The sequence below is a fragment of the Cyprinus carpio genome, chromosome A3 (assembly GCF_018340385.1).
Source record: "Cyprinus carpio isolate SPL01 chromosome A3, ASM1834038v1, whole genome shotgun sequence".
NCBI lineage: Eukaryota > Metazoa > Chordata > Actinopteri > Cypriniformes > Cyprinidae > Cyprinus > Cyprinus carpio.
Genome location: NC_056574.1, coordinates 33,387,516 through 33,414,103, shown reverse-complemented (window position 1 = coordinate 33,414,103; position 26,588 = coordinate 33,387,516). Strand labels below are relative to the sequence as shown.

At 38.5% G+C, this 26,588-nt stretch overlaps 2 protein-coding genes, 1 long non-coding RNA gene and 1 other non-coding gene across 8 annotated transcripts in view; 2 read left to right on the top strand and 2 right to left on the bottom strand.

Moving 5' to 3' along the window:
- Positions 1-15,332, top strand: part of LOC109079590 (testis-expressed protein 2-like) — a 46,075-nt gene extending 30,743 nt beyond the window's left edge. For 4 of the 5 annotated variants that reach the window (XM_042730952.1, XM_042730976.1, XM_042730960.1 and 1 more), the window contains 11 exons: positions 643-2,194; positions 4,651-4,851; positions 5,290-5,608; positions 6,172-6,380; positions 7,124-7,267; positions 7,351-7,450; positions 8,650-8,770; positions 9,349-9,459; positions 9,649-9,858; positions 12,061-12,181; positions 13,742-15,332. In XM_042730952.1, coding sequence (XP_042586886.1) covers positions 668-2,194; positions 4,651-4,851; positions 5,290-5,608; positions 6,172-6,380; positions 7,124-7,267; positions 7,351-7,450; positions 8,650-8,770; positions 9,349-9,459; positions 9,649-9,858; positions 12,061-12,181; positions 13,742-13,876 — 3,198 coding nt within the window. In that variant the 5' untranslated portion in view covers positions 643-667 and the 3' untranslated portion in view covers positions 13,877-15,332. The remainder of the gene's footprint in view (positions 1-642; positions 2,195-4,650; positions 4,852-5,289; positions 5,609-6,171; positions 6,381-7,123; positions 7,268-7,350; positions 7,451-8,649; positions 8,771-9,348; positions 9,460-9,648; positions 9,859-12,060; positions 12,182-13,741) is intronic. The other variant, XM_042730982.1, reaches the window with a different exon arrangement.
- A 1,217-nt stretch (positions 15,333-16,549) lies between these two features.
- LOC122139146 lies at positions 16,550-16,683 on the bottom strand. The gene has a single exon (XR_006156018.1). It is a non-coding gene; the product is annotated as a small nucleolar RNA SNORA50 (small nucleolar RNA).
- A 43-nt stretch (positions 16,684-16,726) lies between these two features.
- LOC109091709 lies at positions 16,727-17,707 on the bottom strand. The gene is made up of 3 exons (XR_002018130.2): positions 17,429-17,707; positions 17,109-17,151; positions 16,727-16,908 (listed from the first exon to the last, which is right to left on the bottom strand). It is a non-coding gene; the product is annotated as an uncharacterized LOC109091709 (long non-coding RNA).
- A 1,868-nt stretch (positions 17,708-19,575) lies between these two features.
- The window catches only part of LOC109047261 (serine/threonine-protein kinase/endoribonuclease IRE1-like), a 28,752-nt gene continuing 21,739 nt past the window's right edge, over positions 19,576-26,588 (top strand). The window contains exons 1-2 of the mRNA XM_042730942.1: positions 19,576-19,800; positions 25,765-25,885. Of these exons, the coding sequence (XP_042586876.1) occupies positions 19,720-19,800; positions 25,765-25,885 (202 nt within the window). The 5' untranslated portion in view covers positions 19,576-19,719. The remainder of the gene's footprint in view (positions 19,801-25,764; positions 25,886-26,588) is intronic.

The following is a 26,588-nucleotide window of genomic DNA, read 5'->3' as shown; positions in this document are numbered from 1 at the left end:
ACTTGTACCTGGACTTTAAAGTGAACTCAAACCTCACTTTAGCTGATAGTTTCTTAGTCCACATTATATTTATTATTTTCTGGAAGACAATCAAAACAGAAATGTTAAGTTTATTTGGTTACAGGAGCAATGCACACTAACATTACTGTAAATGTGCAAGAATTAGACCCTTGACCAAATGTAAAAATGTCACCCTTTTTAACCTGAGAGTTATGCAAATGTGAAATTAAAGTGAATGGTACACGTTGCATTCTCAGATGCAGTCTAAACTCACAGCACTTATAGAGATGAAGTTTCCAGTATTAACTGAGACAGTAAACCATCATGAGCTGCATGCGTGTAAATAAAAACGTTGCATAGCTTCACTCAGAAACACACAGTGCAACAAACTGTATACTTCTAAAATCACAGCCTTTTGCGTTCTGATAATTGCACTAAGCCATATCACAATTTTAAATCGATTGACAGATCGTTAGAAATCATTATGAAACTCAGGCAGGCCACCACAGTCTATGAAACATATGGGAAACACTGACCTGAACTAGCCTGTTTTTGTTTTGTTTTGTTTTTTCTCAGTATGGGAATGATGAACTGATATGAAGTGTGTATTATATGTAACATTTCTCTTCTCTGCACCCACAGGCTCTGAGCTCTTTTGAGTGGTGCCATGACCAGCCAGGGTGGTGACCATGCAGACACACTAAACCCCCCTTCTTCATCCTCCTCCTCTTCTCGGTCCTCAGCAGCCCGCAAGCTGCAGGTGCAGCGCTCGCTCTCCCGAGATACCATCACCATACACTTTTCTGCCAAGGGAAATGAGGAAGAGGAGGAGGAAGATGAACTCTACAGGCTAGCCGTTTCCCCTTCTGGCCTTGAAACTGAAGATCAGACTGTAGTCACTGCTCAGGAGGCCAGCGAGGAGCTTCTCTCTGAAGGACTGGAAGCGGACATGGTTGCAGGACTCTCATCCCAGACCCACAGTTCTGCTCTGGCTATACAGCACCCTTCCATTAGCCTAGGTTGCACATCCACTTCTAGTCTTGCTAGCTTCTCATGGCCCTCTGAACAGAGGTCGACTGCCCCAGTACCTTCTACCCATTCAGCTTCCTCCAGCTCATCCCCAGCCAAGGCCTCTGGCCTTCCCTCAAAGCCCTTCCTCAGCCTAGTGAAGTCTCTTTCCACTGAGGTGGAATCTCGTGAGATTGCTCCCCAGCCAAAAAGGAACCGGCATTTGATGAAGAGCCTGGTTAAGTCTTTGTCCACAGACACTGCTCGATCCGATCAGGAGGCTTCAACTCATCGGCCCTCAGATTCCCGGCTCAATCTGCACCTCTTCAAACCTTTCACCCAGACTCGTGTTCCTGCTATCAGTGGAGACTCCAAAACTGCTCCCTCATCCCCACTCACCTCACCCGATAGCCGCTCCTTCTTCAAAGTTCAGGAGGTGGAGGCACGTATTGAAGACACAAAACGGCGTCTGTCAGAGGTCATGTGTGAGCCCCTTCAGCTGCTCAGCAAAATCATTGGTGAGGAACCTGGTGGCATGACATCCACAACTGCAGGAGTCTCTTACCGGTCCAGGAACCTTTCCTCCAGCGCCTCTGAACTTTCCAACCTGTCTGCCCTCAATGGCCACTCAGAAAGCAACAATAACTACTGCATCAAGGAAGAGGAAGACCTGGAGGGAGAAAGTCCTCTTGAGGGGCCAACTGTTGAGCTGCCTTTGCACAAATCACCTTCTCTGGGCTTGAACAGGTGTTTCATGTCAACGCTTGCTCGTCAAGAAGATGAAGAGTTTTGCGAGCTCTACACTGAAGACTTTGAGCCCTGCACTGACACAGAGTTAGATGGAGAAGAGCCTTGTTCATCCCAAGTCCGACGAGGGAGTACAGAGGGGTGCAGTGAGGAACCAACTGAAGGAGGGGAGGAGGAGGAGGTAGAAGATGAGCCTCCAGCAGTACCCCACAACGCACTGATTCTTCTTATATCTCTAGTTTACGGCTACTTTGTGTTGCCACTTCCTACATATGTGTGTTGGGTTTTGATGGGAGTGGTGGCAGGTTTCATGCTAGCGATTCTGTTGGTGTGGTTGTCAGCAAGAGGCAGATCTTCATGTGGCCGTCATGGCAGCTGGAGCAGAAGAGAGAAATGGAACAGGGTTCCTCTGGATATCAAAGAACCAGTCATCCACAAGGTGGGTTCCACCCTGCTGCTGAAGATGATTCTGGTAATGTGGATAATGGTGTAGTTTTGAAGAGCTAGAAGTTTACCTGGCAGCTTGCCAATATTTTTGTCTATTCACTATGCCTTTCATCGTGATATTTGATGAGACCAGTTATATAATGCCTGGCATGGAAAATGTGCCATCATATTCTCAGATCTATAAATGCTAAGAAAAATGCAGAATAATAACATTGAGTATCAAGTATATCTTCCATATGCCACAGTACTCACAAGGAATCCAAATTGTATTTTTCAGAAAGTACATTTGCTTGTTTTTTAAATGTGCTTCTCTGCCTCACACTCTAACACTCTGTTTTTGACACTTACTTAATTTTGCTAAGCCTAGCTATTATGACTTCTGATGTGCATAGACTGCTTCCTGAGTTGACACTTAACTGTTCATTCAAGTTGTACTTGGGTGAAGATTGTTAACCGGAGTCTTTAAAGGAGGTTGTTCAGCTACAGAAAATGGCTTAGGCCTTCAAAAAAAAAAACCTTATCTAGTGTGGCCTTGCTTGGCTTCTCTTGATAATGAAATGGTCTGGTCAGTCCTGCATTGCTTGCTTGAAGTGGAAGAAGTGGTCACATGATAGTCACACTTTGATAGTCACACTAGGTTATGGTGGATGTAGCTTATGTCATGTTTCAGTGCAGGACAACCCCTGCTTATGAAAAAATGTACCATATAAACTTGGGTGTCGCATGATAGCACATCTTTAAGATTAGCTTTTAAAAAACTCAGTGTACGCTACCATCTTCAGGCTCACAACCTTCCGGACACCAATATTTTCATGATTTAGAGAAGATTAATCCCTGTCTGGCCAACTGAGATTTCAGTTTGGATATAAAGGTTAGGTTCATGATTTTTTCCAGTAGTACTAGTCTACAGTACACAGTGAGTGTATATTAGTATCACTTATAGTTTGCTTGTTTGGAGACAGTGACATGATGTCAGAATGAACTACTTTATAGCAGTCAGGAATGCTCATAATCGGGCTTATTTTCATCTGTAGCCATTTCTCTAAACTGAACTGAAGCAAAGAGGCACCAGTTCGTTTTTGGTAAAGATTTTTGGGTAAAGCAGTTATCATTGATTGACTCATGAAGTAAAATCTTACAAATGAAGAGGTGTAGAACATTTAGGGATGTTTTTACTAAAAGTACCACAATTTAATTATACTGAAAAAAGTACAAATCCATTTTTTTTTTCCAGCTTGAGTGATAATCAAAATCCATCCAATTCAAAAAATAAAAATAAAAAAGCACATGCTGCGGTTATGTTGACACAGCACATAACTGCAGTGCATGCTTAGAATAAACACAAAGTTGTTGTCTTCGGTGGATGCTGAAATGGTTATAATAGTAAATCAGTTACTTCAGTTAAAATATTTCTATATATTTATTGTTATAGTTTTTGTTCTTGGTGTGAATGGGCTTAAACCATCCTTTTATCACAAATAAACAAGTGAAAATTTAATTCTTTTCATTTGAACCACTAGTGATATTAGTTTTATCTCCATTTAACCTGACTGATTAAGTTGACGAGAGTAATGTGTGTTACTGGTACATTGTTACAGGCTGTAAGGCTGAGCGTCATCATTTTGCCTGAGCGGTGTAATATTATAAGGCCTACCTTTGTTCGTCTTGACTGCCCATCCTTTAGCCAACAAACGCGGAACAGTCCTTCCTCATACTTGTGCTGTAATTAATTTGTTAAAATTGGCATTTTTTTTGGCATTTTTTGCCTTTTTTTTTTTTTTTTTTTATAGGACAGTTAGTTGACAGGAAGCGAAGTGCCAGAAAGAGAGAGGAGACTGATCGGGAAAGGTCCCCGAGCCGAGACTCGTACTCGGGATGCCGAAGTGCAGTGGTGCTTAATATGTCAGCATGCTGCCCACGAGGCTATTGGCACCGACTCCTTGTAGTGTTTTTATTTGCGTGTCCTGGTTAAGCAGTGCTTTTCTGAGATAATTTTCTCCATATTGCCTTTAGGGGTCAAGTACTGAAGTGGTGTTCATAACACTTATCAATTGGTTAAAAAACTTCTTTATTTTGATGTCCAAAACAGAACAAAACTCTATGATTTACTCTGAGAAAAAAAAATAACCACTTATTATTTCCTTTTATATAAAAAAAAAAAAAAAAAAAAAAAAACATTTAGATTGGATTGTTTTTTGTGTTCAGAATCAATCATGACATTGCAGGGTTTTTTTTTTTTACCAGATGTGTTCATTCTCAGCTTGCAATGTTTCTCAGAAGGTGGAAGCTGTATATGGTGTGACATAATGGTTAAAGGTCTGACTTGTAACCCAACAAATTAATGCAGTGTAGATTGTGCTTGGTCCCTTATTTACTACTATTTTTTGTTTGTTTTTTTGTTTTTGGCCCATTTGTTTTGTTGTAAAATTTATGTGCTTATACACTCAGGGTTGGATGAATGAGATCTACAGCTATGACCCTGAGACGTATCACGCCACATTTACTCACTCTGTGTATGTGCGTCTGGAGGGCTCTGTCCTGCGACTGTCCAAACCTAACCGCAATATCCCCCGCCGGGCAACCTTCAACGAGCTCAAATCTGATGTTACCTATGTTAGCCAGAAAATCTATGATCTCACCAACAGTAAGGTGGGTGATACACATGATCTCTGTGCACAACCTGTGTTGTTGTTTTAAATTTCTGCAATTAATTCAGCCCAGAGCACTTAATGTACAGGCCCTGTTCTAACTTTGTTTTGTAGATAATTAATTTATTTTTTGTGTAAATTAATCTTTTGAAAATCTCTCTTTGACTTGAATTACAGAATGTTTCTATAATTACATTATAAAATGTGACATAGAATGTTTAGTATTTAAATGTTACTGACAAACAGGGTAACATAGTAATATTTCTATAATGAATGGTGCACTGCAACTTTTTCTTGCACTTAAGCGTAAATTTCATTTGCACAGAAAAAATAAAATAAAAGTTATTTGGCCAAGATTTTTAAAAACAAAACTTATTAAACCCTTTAAATGCATATTATTTAAACAAATGAAGGTTACATTTGAGTTCTTGTATTACAGATCTACCTGGTGCCTCATAGCCTGGCCAGGAAAAGGGTATGGAATAAGAAGTATCCAATCTGCATTGAGCTGGCCAAGCAGGATGACTTCCTGGCCAAAGTGCAGGGAGATAAGTCTGACGTGGTGGAGGAGAAGACCCCTGCACCAGGAGACAGGCCCGAGGCTGTAGGCACTAGTGAAGAACCTAAGAGAGCGCACACCGAACCTGTACTGTACCTGTTTGGGAGGACAGGAAGAGACAAAGAGGAATGGTTTAGAAGGATTCTACTTGCGTCCAAGTTGAAATCCGATGCCAAGAAGCCCTCTGGCCTCCCTACAAGTAAAAAAAAAATACAAATGATCCTTTATTCAAATCATTAATACTTTCATTAAGAAATAGTAATATTGCAATGATAGCACAATAGAAACTTTTCAAATTTCTGGGGTTTTTAGAAGTGGGAGTCATCATAGTTGGGTGAACTTCAATAGTTGTGAAACTTCAACAGTGAATGGAAATTGCAACAAATATAATTTTTGCATTCACGTTTGCTCCAATAGCAAAAGAAAAAAGTCATGATGGTGTTTGACTTTCCAAAATAGGAAAAAATATTTAAGAGAGATTGATTGCAGTGGTTAGAAGAGAGAAAGGCATTTAATTTATCACTCTTTCACCTTTTACATTAGAAACACTCATGCAGCAGCATTAACTAGTTTCCTGAAATGTCCTACCAACATAATATAACACAAACTAAATAGTTTTATATATGTAAATGGCTGGAAAGAGGGTCCATAGAATGTATTTTTTTAATGAATGAGAACCATTGAATGGACTATACTTTTATCCATAGTTTTGTTTTTTTCATAATTTATTACGTAATCAAGTTGTATTATCTCTCTTGGCAGGCTGTCTGTCTCATAGCCGCAGCAGCAGTCATGGCAGTCTGGATGAAATGTTCCAGTCTCATCCCAGACAAAAAGACCTTGATGCCAGTGTCAAACAGAAAGTTCTGGAATACAATGTCTACATGGCCAAATATGTCAACCAGTCTGCAGGCAGCCCCACCACAAGCCCTGTTCAGAGTGCTGGAAGCAGCCCAGAAATCATGAAAAAGGTCCACAATATTTCACAATGTCTATTTTCTGAAATACGGTAATCTTTTATTTAAAAACCAGACATCAGCTAAACCAGCTCTACCTATCCAATACTGAGACTTGTACATCCAGACTTTGACAATATCCATGTTTCCATCCACTTCTTTTGTGAATTGAGATATTGCATTAAAAATGCTGGATGTAGATGGCAATATGCGCATATACTCTTAAAATGTGCATAAAAACTTGTACACTCACATGAGATACATTTTTAATCCCATACGACAACAACAATGGAAACATTTCCTGAATAAATATGGTGCAACAAAAGACTCGCGTGTCTTTGCCTCAACAGATGATGTGACTGGATAATTGGACTAACTAGAGCACCAGACTCATTGCACACATGTTGTTTTAATCATTATTAATGCCAAAGTCCGTCATCAAAATTATTTGGTATAATTACCTCACAGAACTGTTTCAAACAATCACGTTCTCAAACATCAGGCATACAAAGACAAGTTAACATGACAGCTTTTGTTATTGTGTTTCGTTTGTGTTGCTCTGAGGTCATTTATCATGTAGGAAAAAAAAAGAGCCAGAGGCTTCACCAGTTGCAGCAACTTATTATTGATACTTGTGGCAGTTTCCCAGGAAGTGACCATTTTGTTCTCTTGAGTACATGGGATGGAAACAGTGCTTTATTCTCGCAAATATTTTTATGCAGTATTCTAATTAAGTTTAATGTTTGTTTGTCACACAGTTTCCAGCCAGTCATGAGCAGGAATCTGAGTCTGAAGCCTGGGTCAATTCACTTTTAGGTCGCATTTTCTGGGACTTTCTTGGAGAGAAATACTGGGCAGATGTGGTGTCCAAAAAGATCCAGAAAAAGCTGAGTAAGATCAGGGTGAGAATGATTAGGTTTACATCTCACACCAGTCTGACTGCGTATTTGATTAAAACAGTAACTTATTGTCTCGATTATTACAGCTGCCATACTTCATGAATGAACTGACCCTTACCGAGCTGGACATGGGAATATCTATTCCTAAAATCCTCAGCTCCTCCAAACCATCTGTAGATCACAGAGGTAAGGCCTGGTCTGTAATCCTGATTTATGCTTACTATTGCTCATACTGTTTTAAAGGAAAAGTAATTAGCTCAGAAGGGTGACAAGTCCTGCCGTATATATATAGACTCACTGTAGGGGTGCTACAAAACCACTAGCAACCACTTTGACAGTGGCTTAGAAACAACAAGAACACTGTAACAAATGGATAGCAACTGTACTGTTTATGCATTTGGCAGACACATTTATCTAAAGTGACTTTGATTGCATACAGGGTACACATTTCATCAATTCATGCCTTCCCTGGGAATCAAACCCATGACCTTGGTGTAGCACTTGTTTTACTCGTTGAGCTGCAAGATTGCTATAATGCTAAAATCACTTATAGAAGACTTTGGCAACAAACATGGGCCCATAGCAAGAGTCGTCAGGTTACATGTTCACACAAGGTGCCTAACAAAATTTTACTTTAAATGTGGTTCTTTCAGCAGTGTCATGAGACCTTGTTCATCTATTTAATTTACTGCTGATTTAAAAAAAAAAAAAAACTTGAATCATTTACTGTGTAGTCTCCTGCAAAACCATTAGATGTGCATCGCCCACGGTCAAGCTATATCTGCACTGTACTGATGGAGCAGCACCCCTACAGTGAGTCTGTATGATTTGGTAAATGACCAGACTCCTGCTAGCTTGTTAAACTTCTAGTTCGTCATAGAGGAAGCAGCCCACTGAGCTCAGAGGATCAGTGTGTCTCTGAGCCAATCAGAGTGGAGCAAACTCAAGTACTGACCTTTCACTCACTCAGGAGGATGTGTGCGTCAGGACAGCATGGCTTTTAAGATTTCCGGGGCTTCACAAGCGATTCCTGTATGAATTTAATCAGTGTAGACACATGCTGGGTGCAGAATTCCAGCCAGCTTGATTTGGTGTAGAGAGTTCAAATCAGGCAAAGTTGAAGGAAAAAAGTGCATTGCTTGTTTTCAGGGGATAAGCAGCTGGTGGCCTGTTGTGTCAGAATAGTAGAGAATCAAAGCAATTAGGTTTTTTGGGTTAAGATAGAGAATCACAATGATTATTCTCTGGGAAGAGTTTTGGGTTTTGTAAATGGAACACACAAATGACACATTTTTGTTGTTATTAATGCACTGACATTGAGACCAGTTTGGCCAAACACATTTTGGGACCACTGTATAAAGTACTGTTTGAATTTTCATTTGTAGGCCTTTGGTTTGACTTGGAGATCTCGTACAACGGTTCCTTTCTTATGACTCTTGAAACCAAGATGAACCTGACCAGACTGGGAAAGGAGGGGGAAGGCCTTGGAGAACAGGGAAAAGAAGGGTAAGAGCATGGATGACATTTCAAAAGACAGATGTTCATCATCTCTTGTTCAAAATATCTGGGCTTCTTCTTTTTTTTGTGAAATTCTGTTTAATTGATGGGTTATTTTTTCTTTGGATGTATTTATCATTTACTCTTTTTTTTACTTTTTTCCTCTGGACTGATTTCTTTTTGGATGTGAACTCTTAATGGTGAGTTGAATCAGGGCTTTTCTGTAATCTCTCATTGTGTTGTACATTGCTGCTGCTTAGAATTTTGCTCCATATATTAAACTGATAGACACTTCGCCATTGAAACACTACCACATCTCTGCATGTGCTTGCAGAAGTTCTGTTCTGCATTCTGGGATTGCGATGAGCGATACATGTGATTCTGCATGTGTGTGTGAAACATGCAGACGATAACTACTGTAAAAGTGTTACAGCTCTCTGGGGTTCGGAACAGACCTTTCATCTTTTTTTTTTTAGCTGTGTAAAGGACTTTAGTAAAGGTGGTTTGCAACTTCCCCTGCTTTCAGAAAGCCGGTTATCATAGAAACATGGTGCATAAGCCTTTGTTTGTTTGTGTGCATGGACCAGACCCAGACCACGCACTTACTTCCTAGCTGACAGTGATGAAGAGTCATCGAGTGCAGGATCTTCTGATGAGGAAGATGCTGTGGAAGTGCCTGAAATTCCAGGAGTGGAAGGGTGAGATTGAGAATCTTTCCATTTCCTTCTGTGTTTAATTTGGAATATTGTTACCAGTTTAGCAGCCCAACATAGAGCTCAGACACAGAATCTGTCTATGGGTTGAAGATGGCCACACACCTGGAGATAAAGTTACTCTGGCAGAACTTACTGCATGAATAATTGGCTCGTGGCTTCTTTTCTTCACAGTTATGTTGGGGGACACAGACCCAGCAAAATCATGCTCTTTGTGGACAAGATTGCCAAGTCTAAGTATTTCCAGAAAGCCACAGAAACCGAGTTCATTAAGAAGAAGATAGAGGAGGTCTCCAATACGCCACTGCTCCTGACGGTGGAAGTTCAGGAGTGTCGAGGAACACTAGCTGTCAACATTCCACCACCTCCAACAGACAGGATATGGTATAGCACTTCCTTCAATATCCTCTTTACATTGCTACTGCACAGAATTAAAATCTGATACTATCTTTGGGTATCCTACAAGTTGCTAGCATGCCATCTGCTGGTCATTATCCAGTACACACGTCAAGATATTTCATGCATCTATACAATACCATACAAATATTATTTCTATAGCATATTTTAAATATTTTAAGTCTTTCCAGCATCATTAATAAAACAAAATCAATTTTGTCACAAACAAAAAATAAAAATGTAATCCTGATCACTCAATTCTATCAATTTTATCAATTCTAAAAGCTATACAAAAAAAAAAAAAAAAATTCAGTACAGACTTAAAAGTATCAGATGGGGAAGATTTAATGTGCATTGGAAGAGGGTTCCATAATCATGGGGCAGCCACTGAAACTGCCCGATCACCCTTTGATCTAGTTTTAGGAACATGAAGAATCATCTGACTCAAGGAGCTCATATTTCTTGTATTTTGATAAGGTATCAAAAGGTCAACTATATACTTTGGGGCAATACCATGCAACGCTTTAAAAACCATCACCGAACTCAATTCTAAATTTTACAGACAAGAAACCAAAACTGGTATAATTCTCTCTTTTCTTTGTGCGAGTCAAAAGTCTAGCAGCAGCATTTTGCACTAATTGAAGTCAAGATAATTGACCCTGTGAGATACCTATATATAAAGAATTACAGTAGTCAATGCGTGATGATAGAAAAGTATGAATAACAGTCTCCAGGTCCTTAAAAGAGGGGATTGATTTCAATTTAGAGTTGATAAAACCCAGCCTTAACAACACTAGTAACCTGTTTATGTAAAACCAAATCCATGAATCCCAAATTCTTGACGTGATCTGAAACACTAATCTTCATAGAGGCCAGCCTACTTATAATTTCCTAAGTAGCACAAGAGTGTCTAAAGATAAAACACCCAGTCTTGCTAGTATTACGATGAAGAAAATTGCTTCCCAACCAGGCTTTAATCTTACCTAAACACTGAACAAATCTTTTGGATCCATTGCAATATAAAACTGGGTGTCGTCTGTATATAGATGATACATAATGTTAAATTAATGAAAAATTGTAATTGTAACGTATAGACCCCTGTGGTACACCACTATGTAATTTAGCTGATGTAGAGAACAAATCTCCAATGCCAAATGAAAATGATCTATCCTTTAAATATGACTAAACCAATCTAAGGCAGTACCCATAATGCCAAAATCTTCCAAATGCTGCAATAAAATGCCATAATCAACGGTTTCAAATGAGACCTAAAAACTGGCTGGAACATGTAACAGCATTTGTACAAGAAAGATTGAGTTTTAAAAGGCATTTAAAAGATTTTATTGCATGATTGAAGACATGAAACCTGTAAAGAACATGTCCAGGATATATTTTAGCTTAAAATTTAAACTAAGTAGTAAGGAATTATATTTTGCTTAAATAACAGGAAGCCATTTAGGGCCATTAAAGGGGTTATATGATGTTGCTAAAAAGAACATTATTTTGTGTATTTGGTGTAATGAAATGTTTATGCGGTTTAAGGTTCAAAAAACACATTATTTTCCACATACTGTACATTATTGTTTCTCCTCTATGCCCCGCCTTCTGAAACGCGTCGATTTTTAAAAAGCTCATCGGTCTGAAAAGCGAGGTGTGCTCTTATTGGCCAGCTATACAGTGCGTCGTGATTGGCCAAATGTTTCAAGCGTCTGACGGAAATTTTCTGCCCCTCAACATATACAGTTATGGCCTTCTTTCTTTGCGTGAACATTTGGGCGGTGTTTTGCAAATCTTCCCACATACTGACGTAGACATGTGGGGGCGTGTTTAAACGAGCTGATTTAGGGGGCGTGGCCAATTCTTAACTTTTATAAAGAATATCTCTTTGGATTTGAGACTTTAGTCTTTGCAACTTTACAGATCTTCTTTTTGCACCAAGAGCTTGTAACACTCCAAAGAAAAAGGAAAACTTAAAATCTCATCATATGACCCCTTTAAGATTTTTTTTCTTGGTAGTATTTCTGACAATTAGGCACCCTGCAAAGTATATTTATTTTTTAGAACTCAAAAGTAAAACGTTTGGACATGAAAGGTCCTAAGGTGAAATGTTACTTGGACATGTTCCTGAAATTAAGTTTTCAGAGTAAAGATGTGAATGTGGACATACTTGGATGTTTCTGTTTATTTCAGGTATGGTTTCAGAAGGCCTCCTCATCTGGAACTGAAAGCTCGGCCTAAACTGGGCGATAGAGAGGTTACTTTTGCTCATGTGACCGACTGGATAGAAAACAAACTCAATCAGGAGTTTCAGGTATGCATATGTGAACTTAACATGGATTTCATTATGAATGCAAAATCAATTGCATTATAAGAACATGAATTTTTTTTTTTTTTAAATTTCTGAACATGAATGCATTTTCATTTGATTTTACAACTTTAAAGGGATACTCCATCCCGAAATGAAAATTTTGTCATTATTCACTTACCCCCATGTTGTTCCAAAGCCGTAAAAGCTTTGTTCGTCTTCGGAGCACAATTTAAGATATTTTGGATGAAAACCGGTAGGCTTGAGACTGTCCCATAGACTGCCAAATAAATAACAGTGTCAAGGTCCATGAAAGTATGAAAGACATCGTAGGAATAGTCCATCTGCTATCAGTGATTCAACCGTAATGTTATGAAGCGACGAGAATACTTTTTGTACACGAAGAAAACAAAAATAACGACTTTATTCAACAATTCCTCTCCTCTGTGTCTCTCCAAATCAGCATAGAGTCATTTTGACAATTCTGAGCAGTTAAAGCCACGCCACATGGATAAGTTTTTATGTGTATTTACGCTTTGGTTTGAAAGCAAACAGCCCATCGGCGCAGCGCGGCTGATACAGAAGAGCATACGCCGCCTGCATACCAGTCAGATAAAGTCATTATTATTTTCTTCATGTACAAAAAGTATTCTCGTCGCTTCATAACGTTACATACTTTCCTGGACACTGTTATTTATTTGGCAGTCTATGGGACAGTCTCAAGCCTACCGGTTTTCATCCAAAATATCTTAAATTGTGTTCCGAAGATGAACGAAGCTTTTACGGGTTTGGAACGACATAGACATAAGTGAATAATGACAAAATTTTCATTTTGTGGTGGAGTAACCCTTTAATGTGCATTTATTTTCAAATATTTCTGTAGTTGTAATTTCAGCAGGATTTTAAAGAATTTGGTTGTGTAGGATCACACAAGTGTCTAGATGTGAACAGTGATCATTGTCTCTATATTACAAATGATAGAATTACTGTATAAAGTTCATAATTTTAACATCAGACTAAATTGATAAGATTTTTCAAAGGTGTCATAGGGTAAAAATAATTTCCATTCATTAGTGCAGGGTTCTCAAATCTGGCCCTCAAGGTTCACTTTCCTGCAGAGTTAGAGTTCACTTAATCAAAAACCCCTCTGAGTTAGTTTGATCAAGGTTAGAGCTAAACTCTGCAAAAAAAAAAAAGTGGACCTTGGTAATTAAAAGCTTTAATTACCTCTTGGTAATTAAAAGCTGCAAACCCATCGTTACCAGTTAGGAGCCAAATGTTTTGTATATAAGGATGAGATCTCCGAATCTATCATTTGAATAACAATCATGCAAGCACCTTCGGTAACACTATTTTTACGGCGTTCTTTTTACAGTCTTATTACTATAGTAAGTACAAATAACATGTAACAAGGACACTGTAAAATAATGTTTTATCACACCTTCAAATTTGCAGTAAAAGATTTTGCCAATTTTCCCGTATTTGTTTGCTGTTATTACACAAGGATTTTATTTTTGTCTTCCTACGTTCTCTTCTTGACTCTCTAATGCTTCCTACCTTACGCAGAAAATATTTGTAATGCCAAACATGGATGACGTCTGGCTGCCTATCATGCACTCTGCCATGGATACGCGTTCCAATGCCAATGCCTTGACAAATGAAGAATCCTTGGACCCTAAGGAGTCCCTTGAGGACATGTGAAGATTAGTTACTGTATCAAACAAAAGATAAACACTTCAGTCCCATGAGGGCAGGACTGTACCTGAGTTGAAAATTACAGGTGCCATATTGCCCACTGAATAGAGCTGTGAAAAATCTGAACACATCAATAACTAAAAGAAAGGACAATATTGCTTGCTTGCGATTTGTTCGGGACAGTATGAATATACATGGTGTTGGGCCTCAAACAGGATAAAGAGGTTTTAGTGACATACTAAAATGCATAGAGGTGATGTTGAACAACTCGTGAAGAAGCAGTAGAAGACTTATATGTGACGGTAAAGTGTATGGAACGCTACCTCTGTTTGATGCACGCTGACTTACCAGACGTCCTAGTGTCGCATGATAGAACCTAAACTCGGCAGATAGAAATGCAACCCGAGGGCTTTCACTAGACTTTTGGTATGACAGGGTGCCTGCAAACCACCTGGAGGGTTAAAGCATTTGGGGGCGTGCATCCTTGGGATGTATAGAATGTGCTATAAATACCAGTAATGGATGAATCTGGTCATTTTAACAAACTCTAAGCCAAAAGGGGGCATTTCTGAGATTTGCACCTATTTATGATTTTCTCGTGATTGTCATATGCTTCTAGCAGCAAATAACTCATTAGATACAAGTTACAACAGACCTACTAGTACCACCATTATCCTCTTCCATTCACCGCTGCCTGAGCCCTATGTGTGGCATCTGATTATGCAATTAGATCAATTTCACTGTGCTCAAGAGGGACACCAGCCAAATAACCTCTCATCCCTAAGCCATCCCTCCTCAAGCGGACTATTTTAGAGGATAAGGGTTCAAGAGCTTTCTAAGCGAGATCTCTCCAATCATCACCCCTCTGCAATGGCCGTAGATCAGTGGTTCTCAAAGGGTGAGTCACAGGTCTGTTCTCAGACAACTGCAGGGATTAAAGGTACAAAGTTAGGTCAGCAAGGTAAATAGGCCAATCTTTTAAAAGAGAGGGGAAAGACTTTTCATATGCTTCTAAAGTTTGAATGTCATCTAATCAACCCTGGCATATTTTGGTACAAATTCATGTCACAGAACTCAAACAGATCTATTTGTGGAGCATCCTAAAGGCAAATTCACCATAGGTTGTAATTTCTACTGGATTTTAGAAAGGTATTTTATGACTGTTTATGAAGTAAAATAAGATCTGTGGTGAACATTACATAAGACGCTTTCACATTTTTACATAAATTACACTGAAATGTGAATTTCAAGCCATTGTGTTTTTCATAAATTTAAGTTGCTAAAAGAGTATGTTCCGTAACCTAAATGTTAAAAAAAAAAATAAAAAAATTCTCTTCAGGGTTTTTGAACTGAAGATTGAACAGACAGACAGATGCTAATGGACTGTATGTATGGCCTGTCCTCGCCTTTAAAAACCATTAATGAAACTGCACAAGGTGTATAAAATACAACCCGACTACATTATATATGATCTATATATTTGTGCTGACCACAGTGTTTCTTATTCAGCCTGTCTTGTAAATAACTTTGTATATTGTTGGGCAGTTAATGGTAATAATATATTTTAGTGTTTGATTTGAAAGATATTTTTGTTTACTTTTGAATGAGAATCAATTTTGGACTGTGTTGGGATGTCCAATCTAGAATCTGGGTCCTGAAGCAAAGTCGGTTGAGAACCACTGGGCTACGCCTCATATTGCATGTCAGATCAAGGCTCAAAATAAGTGCTATTCTATTTCCAACGCAGATGAAGTCATGTGTTTTGTACATGTGAATAAGATTGTTGAATGTACAAACCTACCTTGTTTGGCATAGTTTGTCAAGTATTTGCTATCTGTGTCGCCATCAGGTAGACTTTATATATATATATATATATATATATATATATATATATATATATATATATATATATATATATATATATATATATATATATTTATATTTACTGTGCTTGCAGGCCAATGGTGTATTAAATCATGTAGGTAGTTTCTGTTGGTTAAAAGGGGCAAGTGAACTTTGCCATCTAAAATTTGAGTTTTGACATTCTTCCATTATCAGATACTTAAGTATTGACTGGTCTGAAAAAGTGTTTTATATCCAACATCACAAGTTCTGTATCTTAACTACCGCTAAGGTTTAAGTGAACATGAATTATGGCTTTTCCACCTCCATTTTGGACTCAAGTCGAAGTATCAATACTACGTGTACTTTGATTTCAATGTGTTTATTTTGTATTACTGTTTATGCTACAATATTACCATTTACAATTGATCTTTTATGTGCGCTTTGCCAGTTGTTATTTCTTTTGCGCAAGATTTCATTTGAATATCGTGTTCTGCCATACTGACAACATGATTGTGTGTGGAAATTGATAAACTGCTTTTGCAAAAATAATTCCAGAGGCATTTTTTCAAAGCTGTTTGTATTTCAGATTTGTTAAGGTTGTTAACTGATTTTGAAAGAGCAACTCCAAGAGGCTCCGGTTATAACAAGCCCTCGCTTGACCAATTGAGCCATGAAGGGGCTACATCGGTTCAAAGATAGTACTCGTATACAACACTGCAACAAATGAAATATACCTCTGTGGGCCTCTTACTCAGATCCACTATCAACCCTCTGTTCAACACATCTTTATATAGTTAAACAATGGTGGAATAATGCATATATACACGTACAAAAAGTTGTCGACTGCTTTTAAAAGAGCAACTTGGAGGAAAAACCAAGAAGCTCCAGTTATAACAAGCTTTTACTGTTGCACTGTTGCTTGACCCATTGAGCCATGGAGAGACTTCACAGGTTCAAATACAGTGCTTGCATATATATTTATATAATAAAAACACTGCAATACATGACACACACAAGCAAAGACGTGTATTTTGTTTATTGTGTATAGAAACTCAAACAGGATTGTTAAATTGTTACATTCACATAAAATATTACAATACAGTATATAAGTTATACATTTGCAATAATCACAGCCACTACAATGAACATAGTGAGGAACATACAAACCTCAGCCTCTTCCAATTCACCTCTCCCTGTTGCAAAAGAAAACGCCAGCTTAATCATTCATTCCAACTTCAAAATCAAACAGACTGCAGTTGAATAAAACAGTCTGGTCAGAGATTTGATTTGACATCACTGATGTTCAGCAGTCTAACGCAGTAAACACATCATTCCAGAGTCAGACCACACGAACTGAAAATGTTTGATGCAATGAAATCAGGCCTGGTCTTACCTTGAATCACTGGCCACGAAGTCCACTGTAACTGTAAATAAACCTAAAAGAGCGACAAAAACAAAATCACTGTTGTATAATAATTTAGCAAACATGAATCTAGCTTTATTAAACAGTCTTTAAATGTAATTTCACAGTGAATGAGAGCAATGCCGCAAACACGTGCTCATGAACACACCACGTGCTCACATTTCTAAAGTACAGTCTAAAATATTAAATATATGAAATACATACTTAAAACAACGCTCCAATTATTTTAAACAAATACAATCTCGTCAAACTTACTATTAAATACACTCTTTATCAGCGGATACACTTACCGGAATTAGTCGACAACAAGATCTCATTTGTTCTTCAGAAACAACGATAAACGAGTTTTCCTCAATTGTATCACTCCTGTGCTTATCATTCACCCGAGATCTCTTAACTGCGGAAGGTGAGACAAAAATAATAACTCAACCTAAACTGCAGCTTTGCAAATTATTGGATTAGCACCACTCTCTCCAGCCTACGAAATGAACTGCGCTTCAGACTAAAGATGTTCTTTTTATGGGGAGACACCAACCTCCGCGCTCCACTTGGCTCACGTGTGCCTTGGTAACCAATCACATTATGGCACTGACGTCATTGAATTGCTTACATTGGCTGTAAGAAAATCAGTCACTCAACTTTCAAAGCAGAGAAACCTGTTTTGTATGTTCTGCTTGATGAATTACAACAGTATTTTGTGACTGTATCTAATTCATTTAATAAAAAGGCTGTAAAAACCATAAATGTATGTACATTTTTAATAATTTCCTTTTATATATGATTTTTTGGAAAAGTTAAAATATAGTGTTATAGTATAGCAACTACCATTTTGATTGTTTATATGTTGATCTAAAAAAAGACACTATGAAGACTTGAATTATTTGGAGGCTCCCCTTACAACGGCTCTGGCCTGCGCTGCACTGTGAGGCTCGGTTTCTGCGGACGAGACACCACCTAATGTTCAGGAGTATTCAGTACACCCACAAAACACTTGTAACGCCAAGTTAAATGAATACAATGAAAGAAAGTGACGTGACATTCAGCCAAGTATGGTGACCCATACTCAGAATTCGTGCTCTGCATTTAACCCATCCGAAGTGCACACACACAGAGCAGTGAACACACACACAAACACTGTGAACACACACCCGGAGCAGTGGGCAGCCATTTTATGCTGCGGCGCCCGGGGAGCAGTTGGGGGTTCGATGCCTTGCTCAAGGGCACCTAAGTCATGGTATTGAAGGTGGAGAGAGATCTGTACATGCACTCCCACCACCCACAATTCCTGCCGGCTCGAGACTCGAACTCACAACCCTTCGATTGGGAGTCCGACTCTCTAACCATTAGGCCACGACTTCCCCATACATTGTATAATTTACAAAAATACAGTCAGATGAGTATTAAGACCAAGTAAGAATAAAATAATTACAAAATAATTGCTTTGTTAATTTCGACGGGAACGTTAAAAGCAGTGTTTTCAGAGTCTACTGTGCTCTTGGAAGAACCTAAATCAATGTCAAAGTCCGGTTTATTGTCGTTTTCCAACACAGTGCAGAGCAACGAGAAAAACAAAATGTGGTACCAAATTACAGTAATTAGAGAAAACAATAATAATTAAAAAAAAATGTTTATACAATAGCGGCACAATAGTGGAATACTACATACTAAACATTTTGTTGTGCCATGAGGTAGGCATAACACGTGTGTAACAGCTGTTATATTGTGCAGTAGTAGACTGTTTACAGTAGGATGTGCTGCTGTACCATAGACGACCTTAGTGGGGCCCCTCACAGGGTTGTCTGATTGTGCCCATCCCACCCCAAACTGCTGTAACAGATACAAATGATTCCTTGATAAGTTATGTTTTTTATTAGGTGGCATTAGTGGGTAAATAACCAGAAGTGCAGAAAGTGCAGTAAATGGTAAATCTATTTGTGATACAAACCAGTGTATTTATGATTATAATAATAAATTAAAATAATATGATTACAAATACCAGTTTGCAACATTTAGCAGCATAACAGTTTTGTACAGCAAAATAAGTGGAAGCATTACAAATAAGATGTATACTGAAATGCTTACTTTCAAAAATATGCAGCAGGGGATATGTCTTTAAAAAAAAAAAAATTAATTTATTTATTAAATTATTTGTTAGTTTGTTTTATTTATTTAATTTTTTTTATGGGTTTGTTTATTAATCCTAAATAACCTGCCAAAAAGTGTAGTCGAGAACAAAAAGAAAGACTAATAGCAAAAGGCTATATCAACAGCTTCATATGTAAATAAGAATAGTGCTTATTTATTTACTACTTCTACTACTTGTTTAATTGACTTTTATGTAAATTCAACCAAATGAATAAATAAAAACTTCCAATTTCCGATCCAAAAGAAGGTGACGTCGTTTCACAGCCCCGCCTCCAGTGGGTTGTGCGCATGCGCTTGCGCAGTAGCGGAAGAGAGCTGATAAACGCATTGAGTCGAGTCCGTCTGTTCAGTAGTACACAGTACAATGAGTCCGTAAACTACCGTTAAACAAATATATCTGCCGTGTATTCACAAGTCCGCGAGCTTATATGTGTGTATGATGGCGTGGGGAGTGTGCAGCAGGGCTCTGGTGTGGATTATAACTGCGATCTTATGCTGGAGTCACTGTAGCCTGATGGTGAGTTACTGATCCATTACACTGCTCCTGATCACTGATCATTATAACGCAGGTTAACACAATTATACTAGAGTCAGAGGAGCCTGATGATGAGTCTAAACACTGCCGATCGATTACCGTCCTCCTGATCTCTGATCACTTTGACCTGTGGCCCTGTATCATCTTTTTATTTTTATTATTAGTCTAGTTTGGGTGCCATTGAATATGTGTGAGGCTGAACTGTGTTGACCTGCTTATCTGATCTGATCTGAGTGTATGGACAATGAAGACTTTTCAGATATGCACAAAGCACCAAATATGGCCTACAGAAACATGCTGTGATGTTATATATGATGCTGAAGCTCTGATCGGTGTATGTGTAAGATAAATAGTATCAAGGGTTCTCTTAAAGTTATCGATTCCCCTGTTAGATATGGGTTTTTGATGACTTATCCTATGTTGTACTATGCTGTCCTATCCTACATTTTCCATACTTTTCTGCACTCTGCTGTAGTATTTCTTTTTTAGCAATTACCCAGAGTATCTCTGTCAATCCAGGGGTCAACAAACTCGCTCCTGGAGGGCCGGTGTCCTGCAGAGTTTAGCTCCAACCCTAATTAAACACGCCTGAACAAGCTAATCAAGGTTACTAGGTATACTTGAAACTTCCAGGCAGGGGTGTTGAGTCAAGTTAATTAACTCTGCAGGACACACCGGCCCTCCAGGACCGAGTTTGAGGACCCCTGGTAGTGTAGTGTATAAGCTACAGCCTACAGCCAGTATAATCCTTTTAATACACATCCTTTCCAGAACGTACTTTTTAACTAAATATCACACTAGAATTAACGCCAGTTTAACCACAGACCGAGAGCAGTGATGCTTCATCTCAATCTGATAACTTTTACTAGGATCCACAGACATCAGCGAGAAGCTCTAGACTAGAGCAGCTCATAAACACCTGCACTGGTGAATTAAAATTGGGAAGGTTCAATCCCCAGCCGGGTCGATTCATGAAGTTTTATTGTTGTATCGATCAAGTTACTCCAGAGTACTGTATATAAATGTCATCTTATACATTACAGACAGTCATTTAATGCAGACATTATATATACTCATCAGTTCAGATTCTTATCTACTCACATATCCCATTAGTGAGAAACCGTAACATTTTTCTTAACACATTGTCCTCTGTATAGATCTTAGTCAGAATATACTACATTACATTTTTAACCGTAAATAAAAATGAGGCTGTAAGGGATAGAAGTAGAAAGTGTTTGGATTGCACTGTTTAACAACATGTCAGCTGACAAAACATATTTCCAAAAACACTTTGTGTACCCACAAGCTCCATTAAAACAGGTTTGAAAGCTGTGAGTTGTAAAAATGACCTTTATACAGTCCGTTCCATTGTAAAGACTCTCACAGCTTTGTTTTCATCCACACTGACTTCAATATGACATCTAGTAAAGCATGTTATTCTCTTATTAATGCTCCATATTACTCTTTTATATCTGTTTGGACTTGTAACACTCAGGAAGTGTGTGACTCATGACTGCAGTAGACTTCTGGCATAGAGCACATGGCTGCTGCCTGCTGTCAGGCTCAGACCGGTGTGGGTAGAGGTCTATGTTCATCTCTTATCACAGGTGTATGTGATCAGTGTGTGTGCTGAGAGCCATAGTGGAGGGCACCCTGTGTTATTGACATAATGACGCTGAACGCAAATTCATTATTAAGTATGTGAATGTTTTTTTGTTTGTTTTTTAACTCTCTGCTCTCTAGAGTGAAAGATTGACTTCTTCAAATATTCTGTAACATTTAATGCATGAAGTCCATCTTTTCAGGAGTACACAGTACTACTGAATAATCAGTAATGACGTGTATTATCAATGTCAATTAATTTTGGTTTCGTTTGTTGTCACATAGTTGTTGTAGCCCTAGTGTCCATAAATATGTTGTTTAGAAGGCCTATGCTACCAAAAGTTTTAATTGCAGCATACTAGCCAGCATACTAGTAGTCTTTAATGATTGCACATATCGCAGTTGACTATTAAAATAGTTTCTCATATTTCCCTTTTCTGCTATGCAGTAGGAGAATGAGGATGTGGAAGTGTAAGATAGATAGGGCAGACCCGCTAATCACATGTTTTATAAAGCCTCCAGGATCAGGCACTAGTTTATACATCTGTGGACAAATTGCATGAGTGGAGCTGAACTTAATAAGACTCCCGATCTTTGCCGGAAATGTTTTGTACCCTACTAGAGTATGTATTATTGTGCAACAGGGTTATGCAATGACTACCTCATTTTTTAAGCTTTATAACAGCTACTTATTTTAAGCATTTTGCTGTTCATTAAATGAATGAATGACCCTCATGGCATCACACAAATGTGAATGGCCCTGCAGATTAAAGGAAATTGTACTCCGTTCACCTCCTGAGATCTCTGTGGTCTCTGTTCGGTTTGTTTTATAGGAATCTGTGTTCATTTGGAGCATCACGTATACCCTAAATTAATCTCCTAGGCCCCTAAAACTTGTGCAGTGTGTTGATATGAGAGTGGTGCTGGCTGTGGTTCCAGCAGATGTTCAGGATGTTTTCTGTTCTCTCCTGAAACCAAGAGCATGCTGCTGCGTTTCGATGGTGATCGGGTCCATGTGAGGCCATGAGAGATCTCACAGGTGTGTAATGTTTGCACTGACTCAGTGAGGCTAACAGTCAGATTAAAACGACTAAACCTGCAAAAACAAAACATTATCACTTCAGCATGTGATCCAGAAGAATGTGTATTGTGTCTTTATTTATTTATTTTTTAAAGTCTCTTTATTGAATGAACCTTCACCCAAACTGGAGGCAGACTAGTTTCTCTAGGTGAGCAGGGTTGGGTGTCTTTGAGAAATGAACTGAGACTGAACAGCAGTCTGTCTATAGTTCAGGTTTAGCTTTCAGACCTGGGACCAGTTGCATGAACATAGCCACTATTTTAAGACTTAAGTCTCTGTAAAGTCTGTAAAGTCTTTATTTTGGTAATTTTTTGATTTTGTTTTGGTGGTGTACTAGAACATGCTTTCATGCTTGGTGGTTCAAAAAAATGCATTATTTTCCACATAATTTACATTATTAAAGTAGCTACCTTTCTTCCCATCTTGGCACAAACAGCTCGATGAGTTCCAGGTTTGATGAAGGCAGGCCTTGCGAAAAACGAAATGTGATGTGACTGGTTAGCTGTCCCAGTGCGTTGTGATTAGTGAACAGCTTCGATGGTGTTTCAGTACTGCCAGTGTTCTAACCTCGACCTTGCCCCTCCCCATCCTACCCCACAACCATTCGAATTTCTGTAGGCGGGAATTATTTTAATGATATTCTAATGGACCGCTTTGTGACATCACCAAACACAGAAAACAACACTATAGTCCAAACCAGCCATTCCTTGTAGTTCTTGAAAAGGGATTTTTTTAAATGAAATATCTCCCTTTGGAGTGGACTTTGAGATTTGTAACTTTGTAGATCTTTTTAATGCCCAAACTGACTAAAATTCAAAAAGTGAAAAAGCATAATAGGACCCCTTTAAGAACTAGTTTGAGAACTAGCAGTAAGTCGAGGGGTAACCAGTTTTTGTTTTTTATTTTTTCGTATTCAAGTTAGACCAAGCTAAAGAAAAAAAATTAGATGACTAACTTTTAAGACTAGTATAAGCCTTTTAGACAGTCACCTGGTCTAGTGATTTTGAGTGGTCTCTGTTTGTGCATTTATTCCCTTTGCTTGAACTATTTTTTTGGTTGAAATCTTAAAATACTGGTCTTTGTAAACTTTGAAGCAACTTTTGGATTCACTTTATACCTTTTACAAGAGAAAATTGAAAATAGGTGTTTACGATACGATTTTTAGTTGAAACCATGGTGCTTGGTGATTCCTAAAATGCAAGTCAGCTTTTACCAGCTAAAAAAAGGCATATCGGGGAACACAAATCGGTTCTTTGAACCACTTCACCAAATCAGACTGAACAATCTGAAACAGTTGCCAGTTTTTGCCAAGTCATTCAGCTCTCAGTTCCTCCAACAGTCGCTGAACTGAGGAAGCGATTTGGACTCAAACCAAAGACCAATGAGCCAGTAATATGCGCAAAAGTGTGAACCGAGCACTTGAATGAAGGGGCATATGTTAAAGGGGTCATATGATGCTTTTTTAAAGACCATTATTTTGTGTATTTGGTGTAACAGAATATGTTGACATGCTTTAATGTTCAAAAAACACATTATTTTTAAAATACTGTACATTATTCAAGGTCCTCTATGCCCCGCCTCTCTCAAACGAGTCGTTTTCTACAAAGTCCCTCCTTCTGACAAGCGCAGGCTGCTTTGATTGGCCAACTGACCCAGTGCATTGTGATTGGCCGAACACCGCAAGCACTCGTCGAAAATCTAACGTCCCTTTCCCTAATCACGAGCTTCATCTTTCGAAGTAAATGTAAAGACAGTTAATGATGTCCTTAGATTTACGATCAGTTCAAGTCTGAAAGGGGAACAGAGTCACGTGCCAGACACAGTGATGAAGCTCATGCGTGTCTGCAGTATACAGACGGTTAAGTTAAGTCCCGTTTTCGAAAAAAGTCCAGAAAAAAGATTAGAACACCTCTCTGTTGAGCAAAAATTTGTGATAACTGCATGCTAATTTTTGTGTAGGCCTGAATAGATCCATAAACCGCTGTTCATTCAAATTAAAATGTTTATTTCATCAAATTTTTGCACCAGTTTTGGGTTGGTCTGTGGATAAGTGGGCCAAAATGACTGCTCTCCACCCTGTGCCTGTCTAACACTAGGCATTAATGGCTTCAGTTAGTAAGATTTTGATGTTCTTTCCGGATATTCTTCAGTACCCTTGCTGCAGGTGGTATATATTAAAGGGTTTCATGAAAAAGACAGCAGTTTTTAGTACTCATTCCCATCAGTCATTCAGCAGAAGTACATGTTTTCAACCACATAGTGTTTATTTTTGGTTTCAAACACAGAAGTATTGGTCAACCAAAATATTGTCAGGGCTTATATTACCAAATGATATTTGGCAATTTTTTTATCATCTGCATTTGCCAACAATTATTTCTGTTTGAGACAGACAACCTGGGTTAAAAGTAGTATTAGGTATTGTCTAGGGCAGACATCCCCAACCACTGGGTCGCTACCCACTACCGGGCAGTGGAAAAATTACTACCGGATTGCAAGAACGTTCTGGGAAAAATGTGTATAGATATATATCCACCCCTACCACCCAGCATCCAGCCAGTCTGCGAAGAAAATTTTCCAAACGTAACCGGTCCATGGTGTAAAAAGGTTGGAGACCCCTGGTCTAGGGGGCAGTCGTGGACTTATAGATAGAGGTTCGGACTTGTAACCCAAAGGTCGCAGGTTCAAAGTCTCTGTACAGGCAAGAATTGTAGGTGTGGGGAGTGAATGACCAGCTCTCTTTTCCACCCTTAAGTAAGAACCTCCAGACCCTTGAGCAAGGCACCGAATGCCCAACTGTTCCCCAGACACCGCAACAAAAAATGATTGCCCACTGCTCTGGGTGTGTGTGTGTGTGTGTGTGTGTGTGTGTGTGTGTGTGTGTGTGTGTGTGTGTGTGTGTGTGTGTGTGTGTGTGTGTGTGTGTGTGTGTGTGTGTGTGTGTGTGTGTGTGTGTGTGTGTGTGTGTGTGTGTGTGTGTGTGTTTTTCACTACTCACTGCTGTGTATGTGCGCACTTGAATGGGTTAAAATGCAGAGCACAAATTCGGAGTATGGAACAGCATACTTGGCTAAACATCACGTCACTTGTCTCATGATGTCAGGGTACCATTGCACCTGATACTAGTAATAATACACTATGTAAACTAACTAAATATTACTAGCAAGTTATTCTCTAATAGTATGTAAAATCTTTTGTCTCAAAATCTTGCATCAGAGTCTGAGCAATATAGAGAGCATCTCCTCAGTAAAGCTGTGTGTTTGCAGGGCTTTTGCGGCAGCAGTACGGTGTCTGTACCAGAGAGTCTGCTCTTTGTGTCCACACTGGACGGAAACCTTCATGCGGTCAGCAAGAGATCCGGAACAATCAAATGGACCTTAAAAGAAGGTATGTATATGCTGCTTTCAAGACCAGTAAGTTTTGTATCACATTACTCGCACCACAGTGCAAAATACAATAAAGACAGTGGACGCCCAGTGAGCCTGTGAAAGTGAATACCAGTGCTATTGTTTGCTGGTGTGTAATATTGTTATCAGTGGTTCTTAATTTTTTTGACTTAAAGGCCCTCGATAGTCGAAAAAAAAAGGCCCATACAGGCTAAGATATTGCTTCTGGTAGTTTTTTCTGTTATTATGGCGAAGCTACTTGGTGTGGCAAATAAATTAACTAAGATCCTTTTTGTGATTTCATAAATTTCAAGAACTGTGTGTTCTTCAATAATAACAATATAAATATAAATAAATAAAATAAATAAATAAATAAATAATGGCTGCAGATGTTTAATCCTTTGGTCTAGACCAGAATCCTGGTCTCTTTTGATCTGGTCTCTTTTGGAATTTTTTCGTTTTAACTTTACTAGTGTTGAGGGTGAAAGATTTGAGAATTGTAAATGTATGAAACATGTAAACAAATGAAATACATATTTTTTGTATAGTTAGATTACAGGTTTTTTTTTTTCAAATTCTTTTATGTGACCTCATACTAATTTAAAGGCTACATGTATTTGTACTAAAAAAGTATTCTATCACGCCACAGAAACATTTTAAATGAACTAGTGAATGTAAGAAGGTATTTAGAAATTCACTTTCCC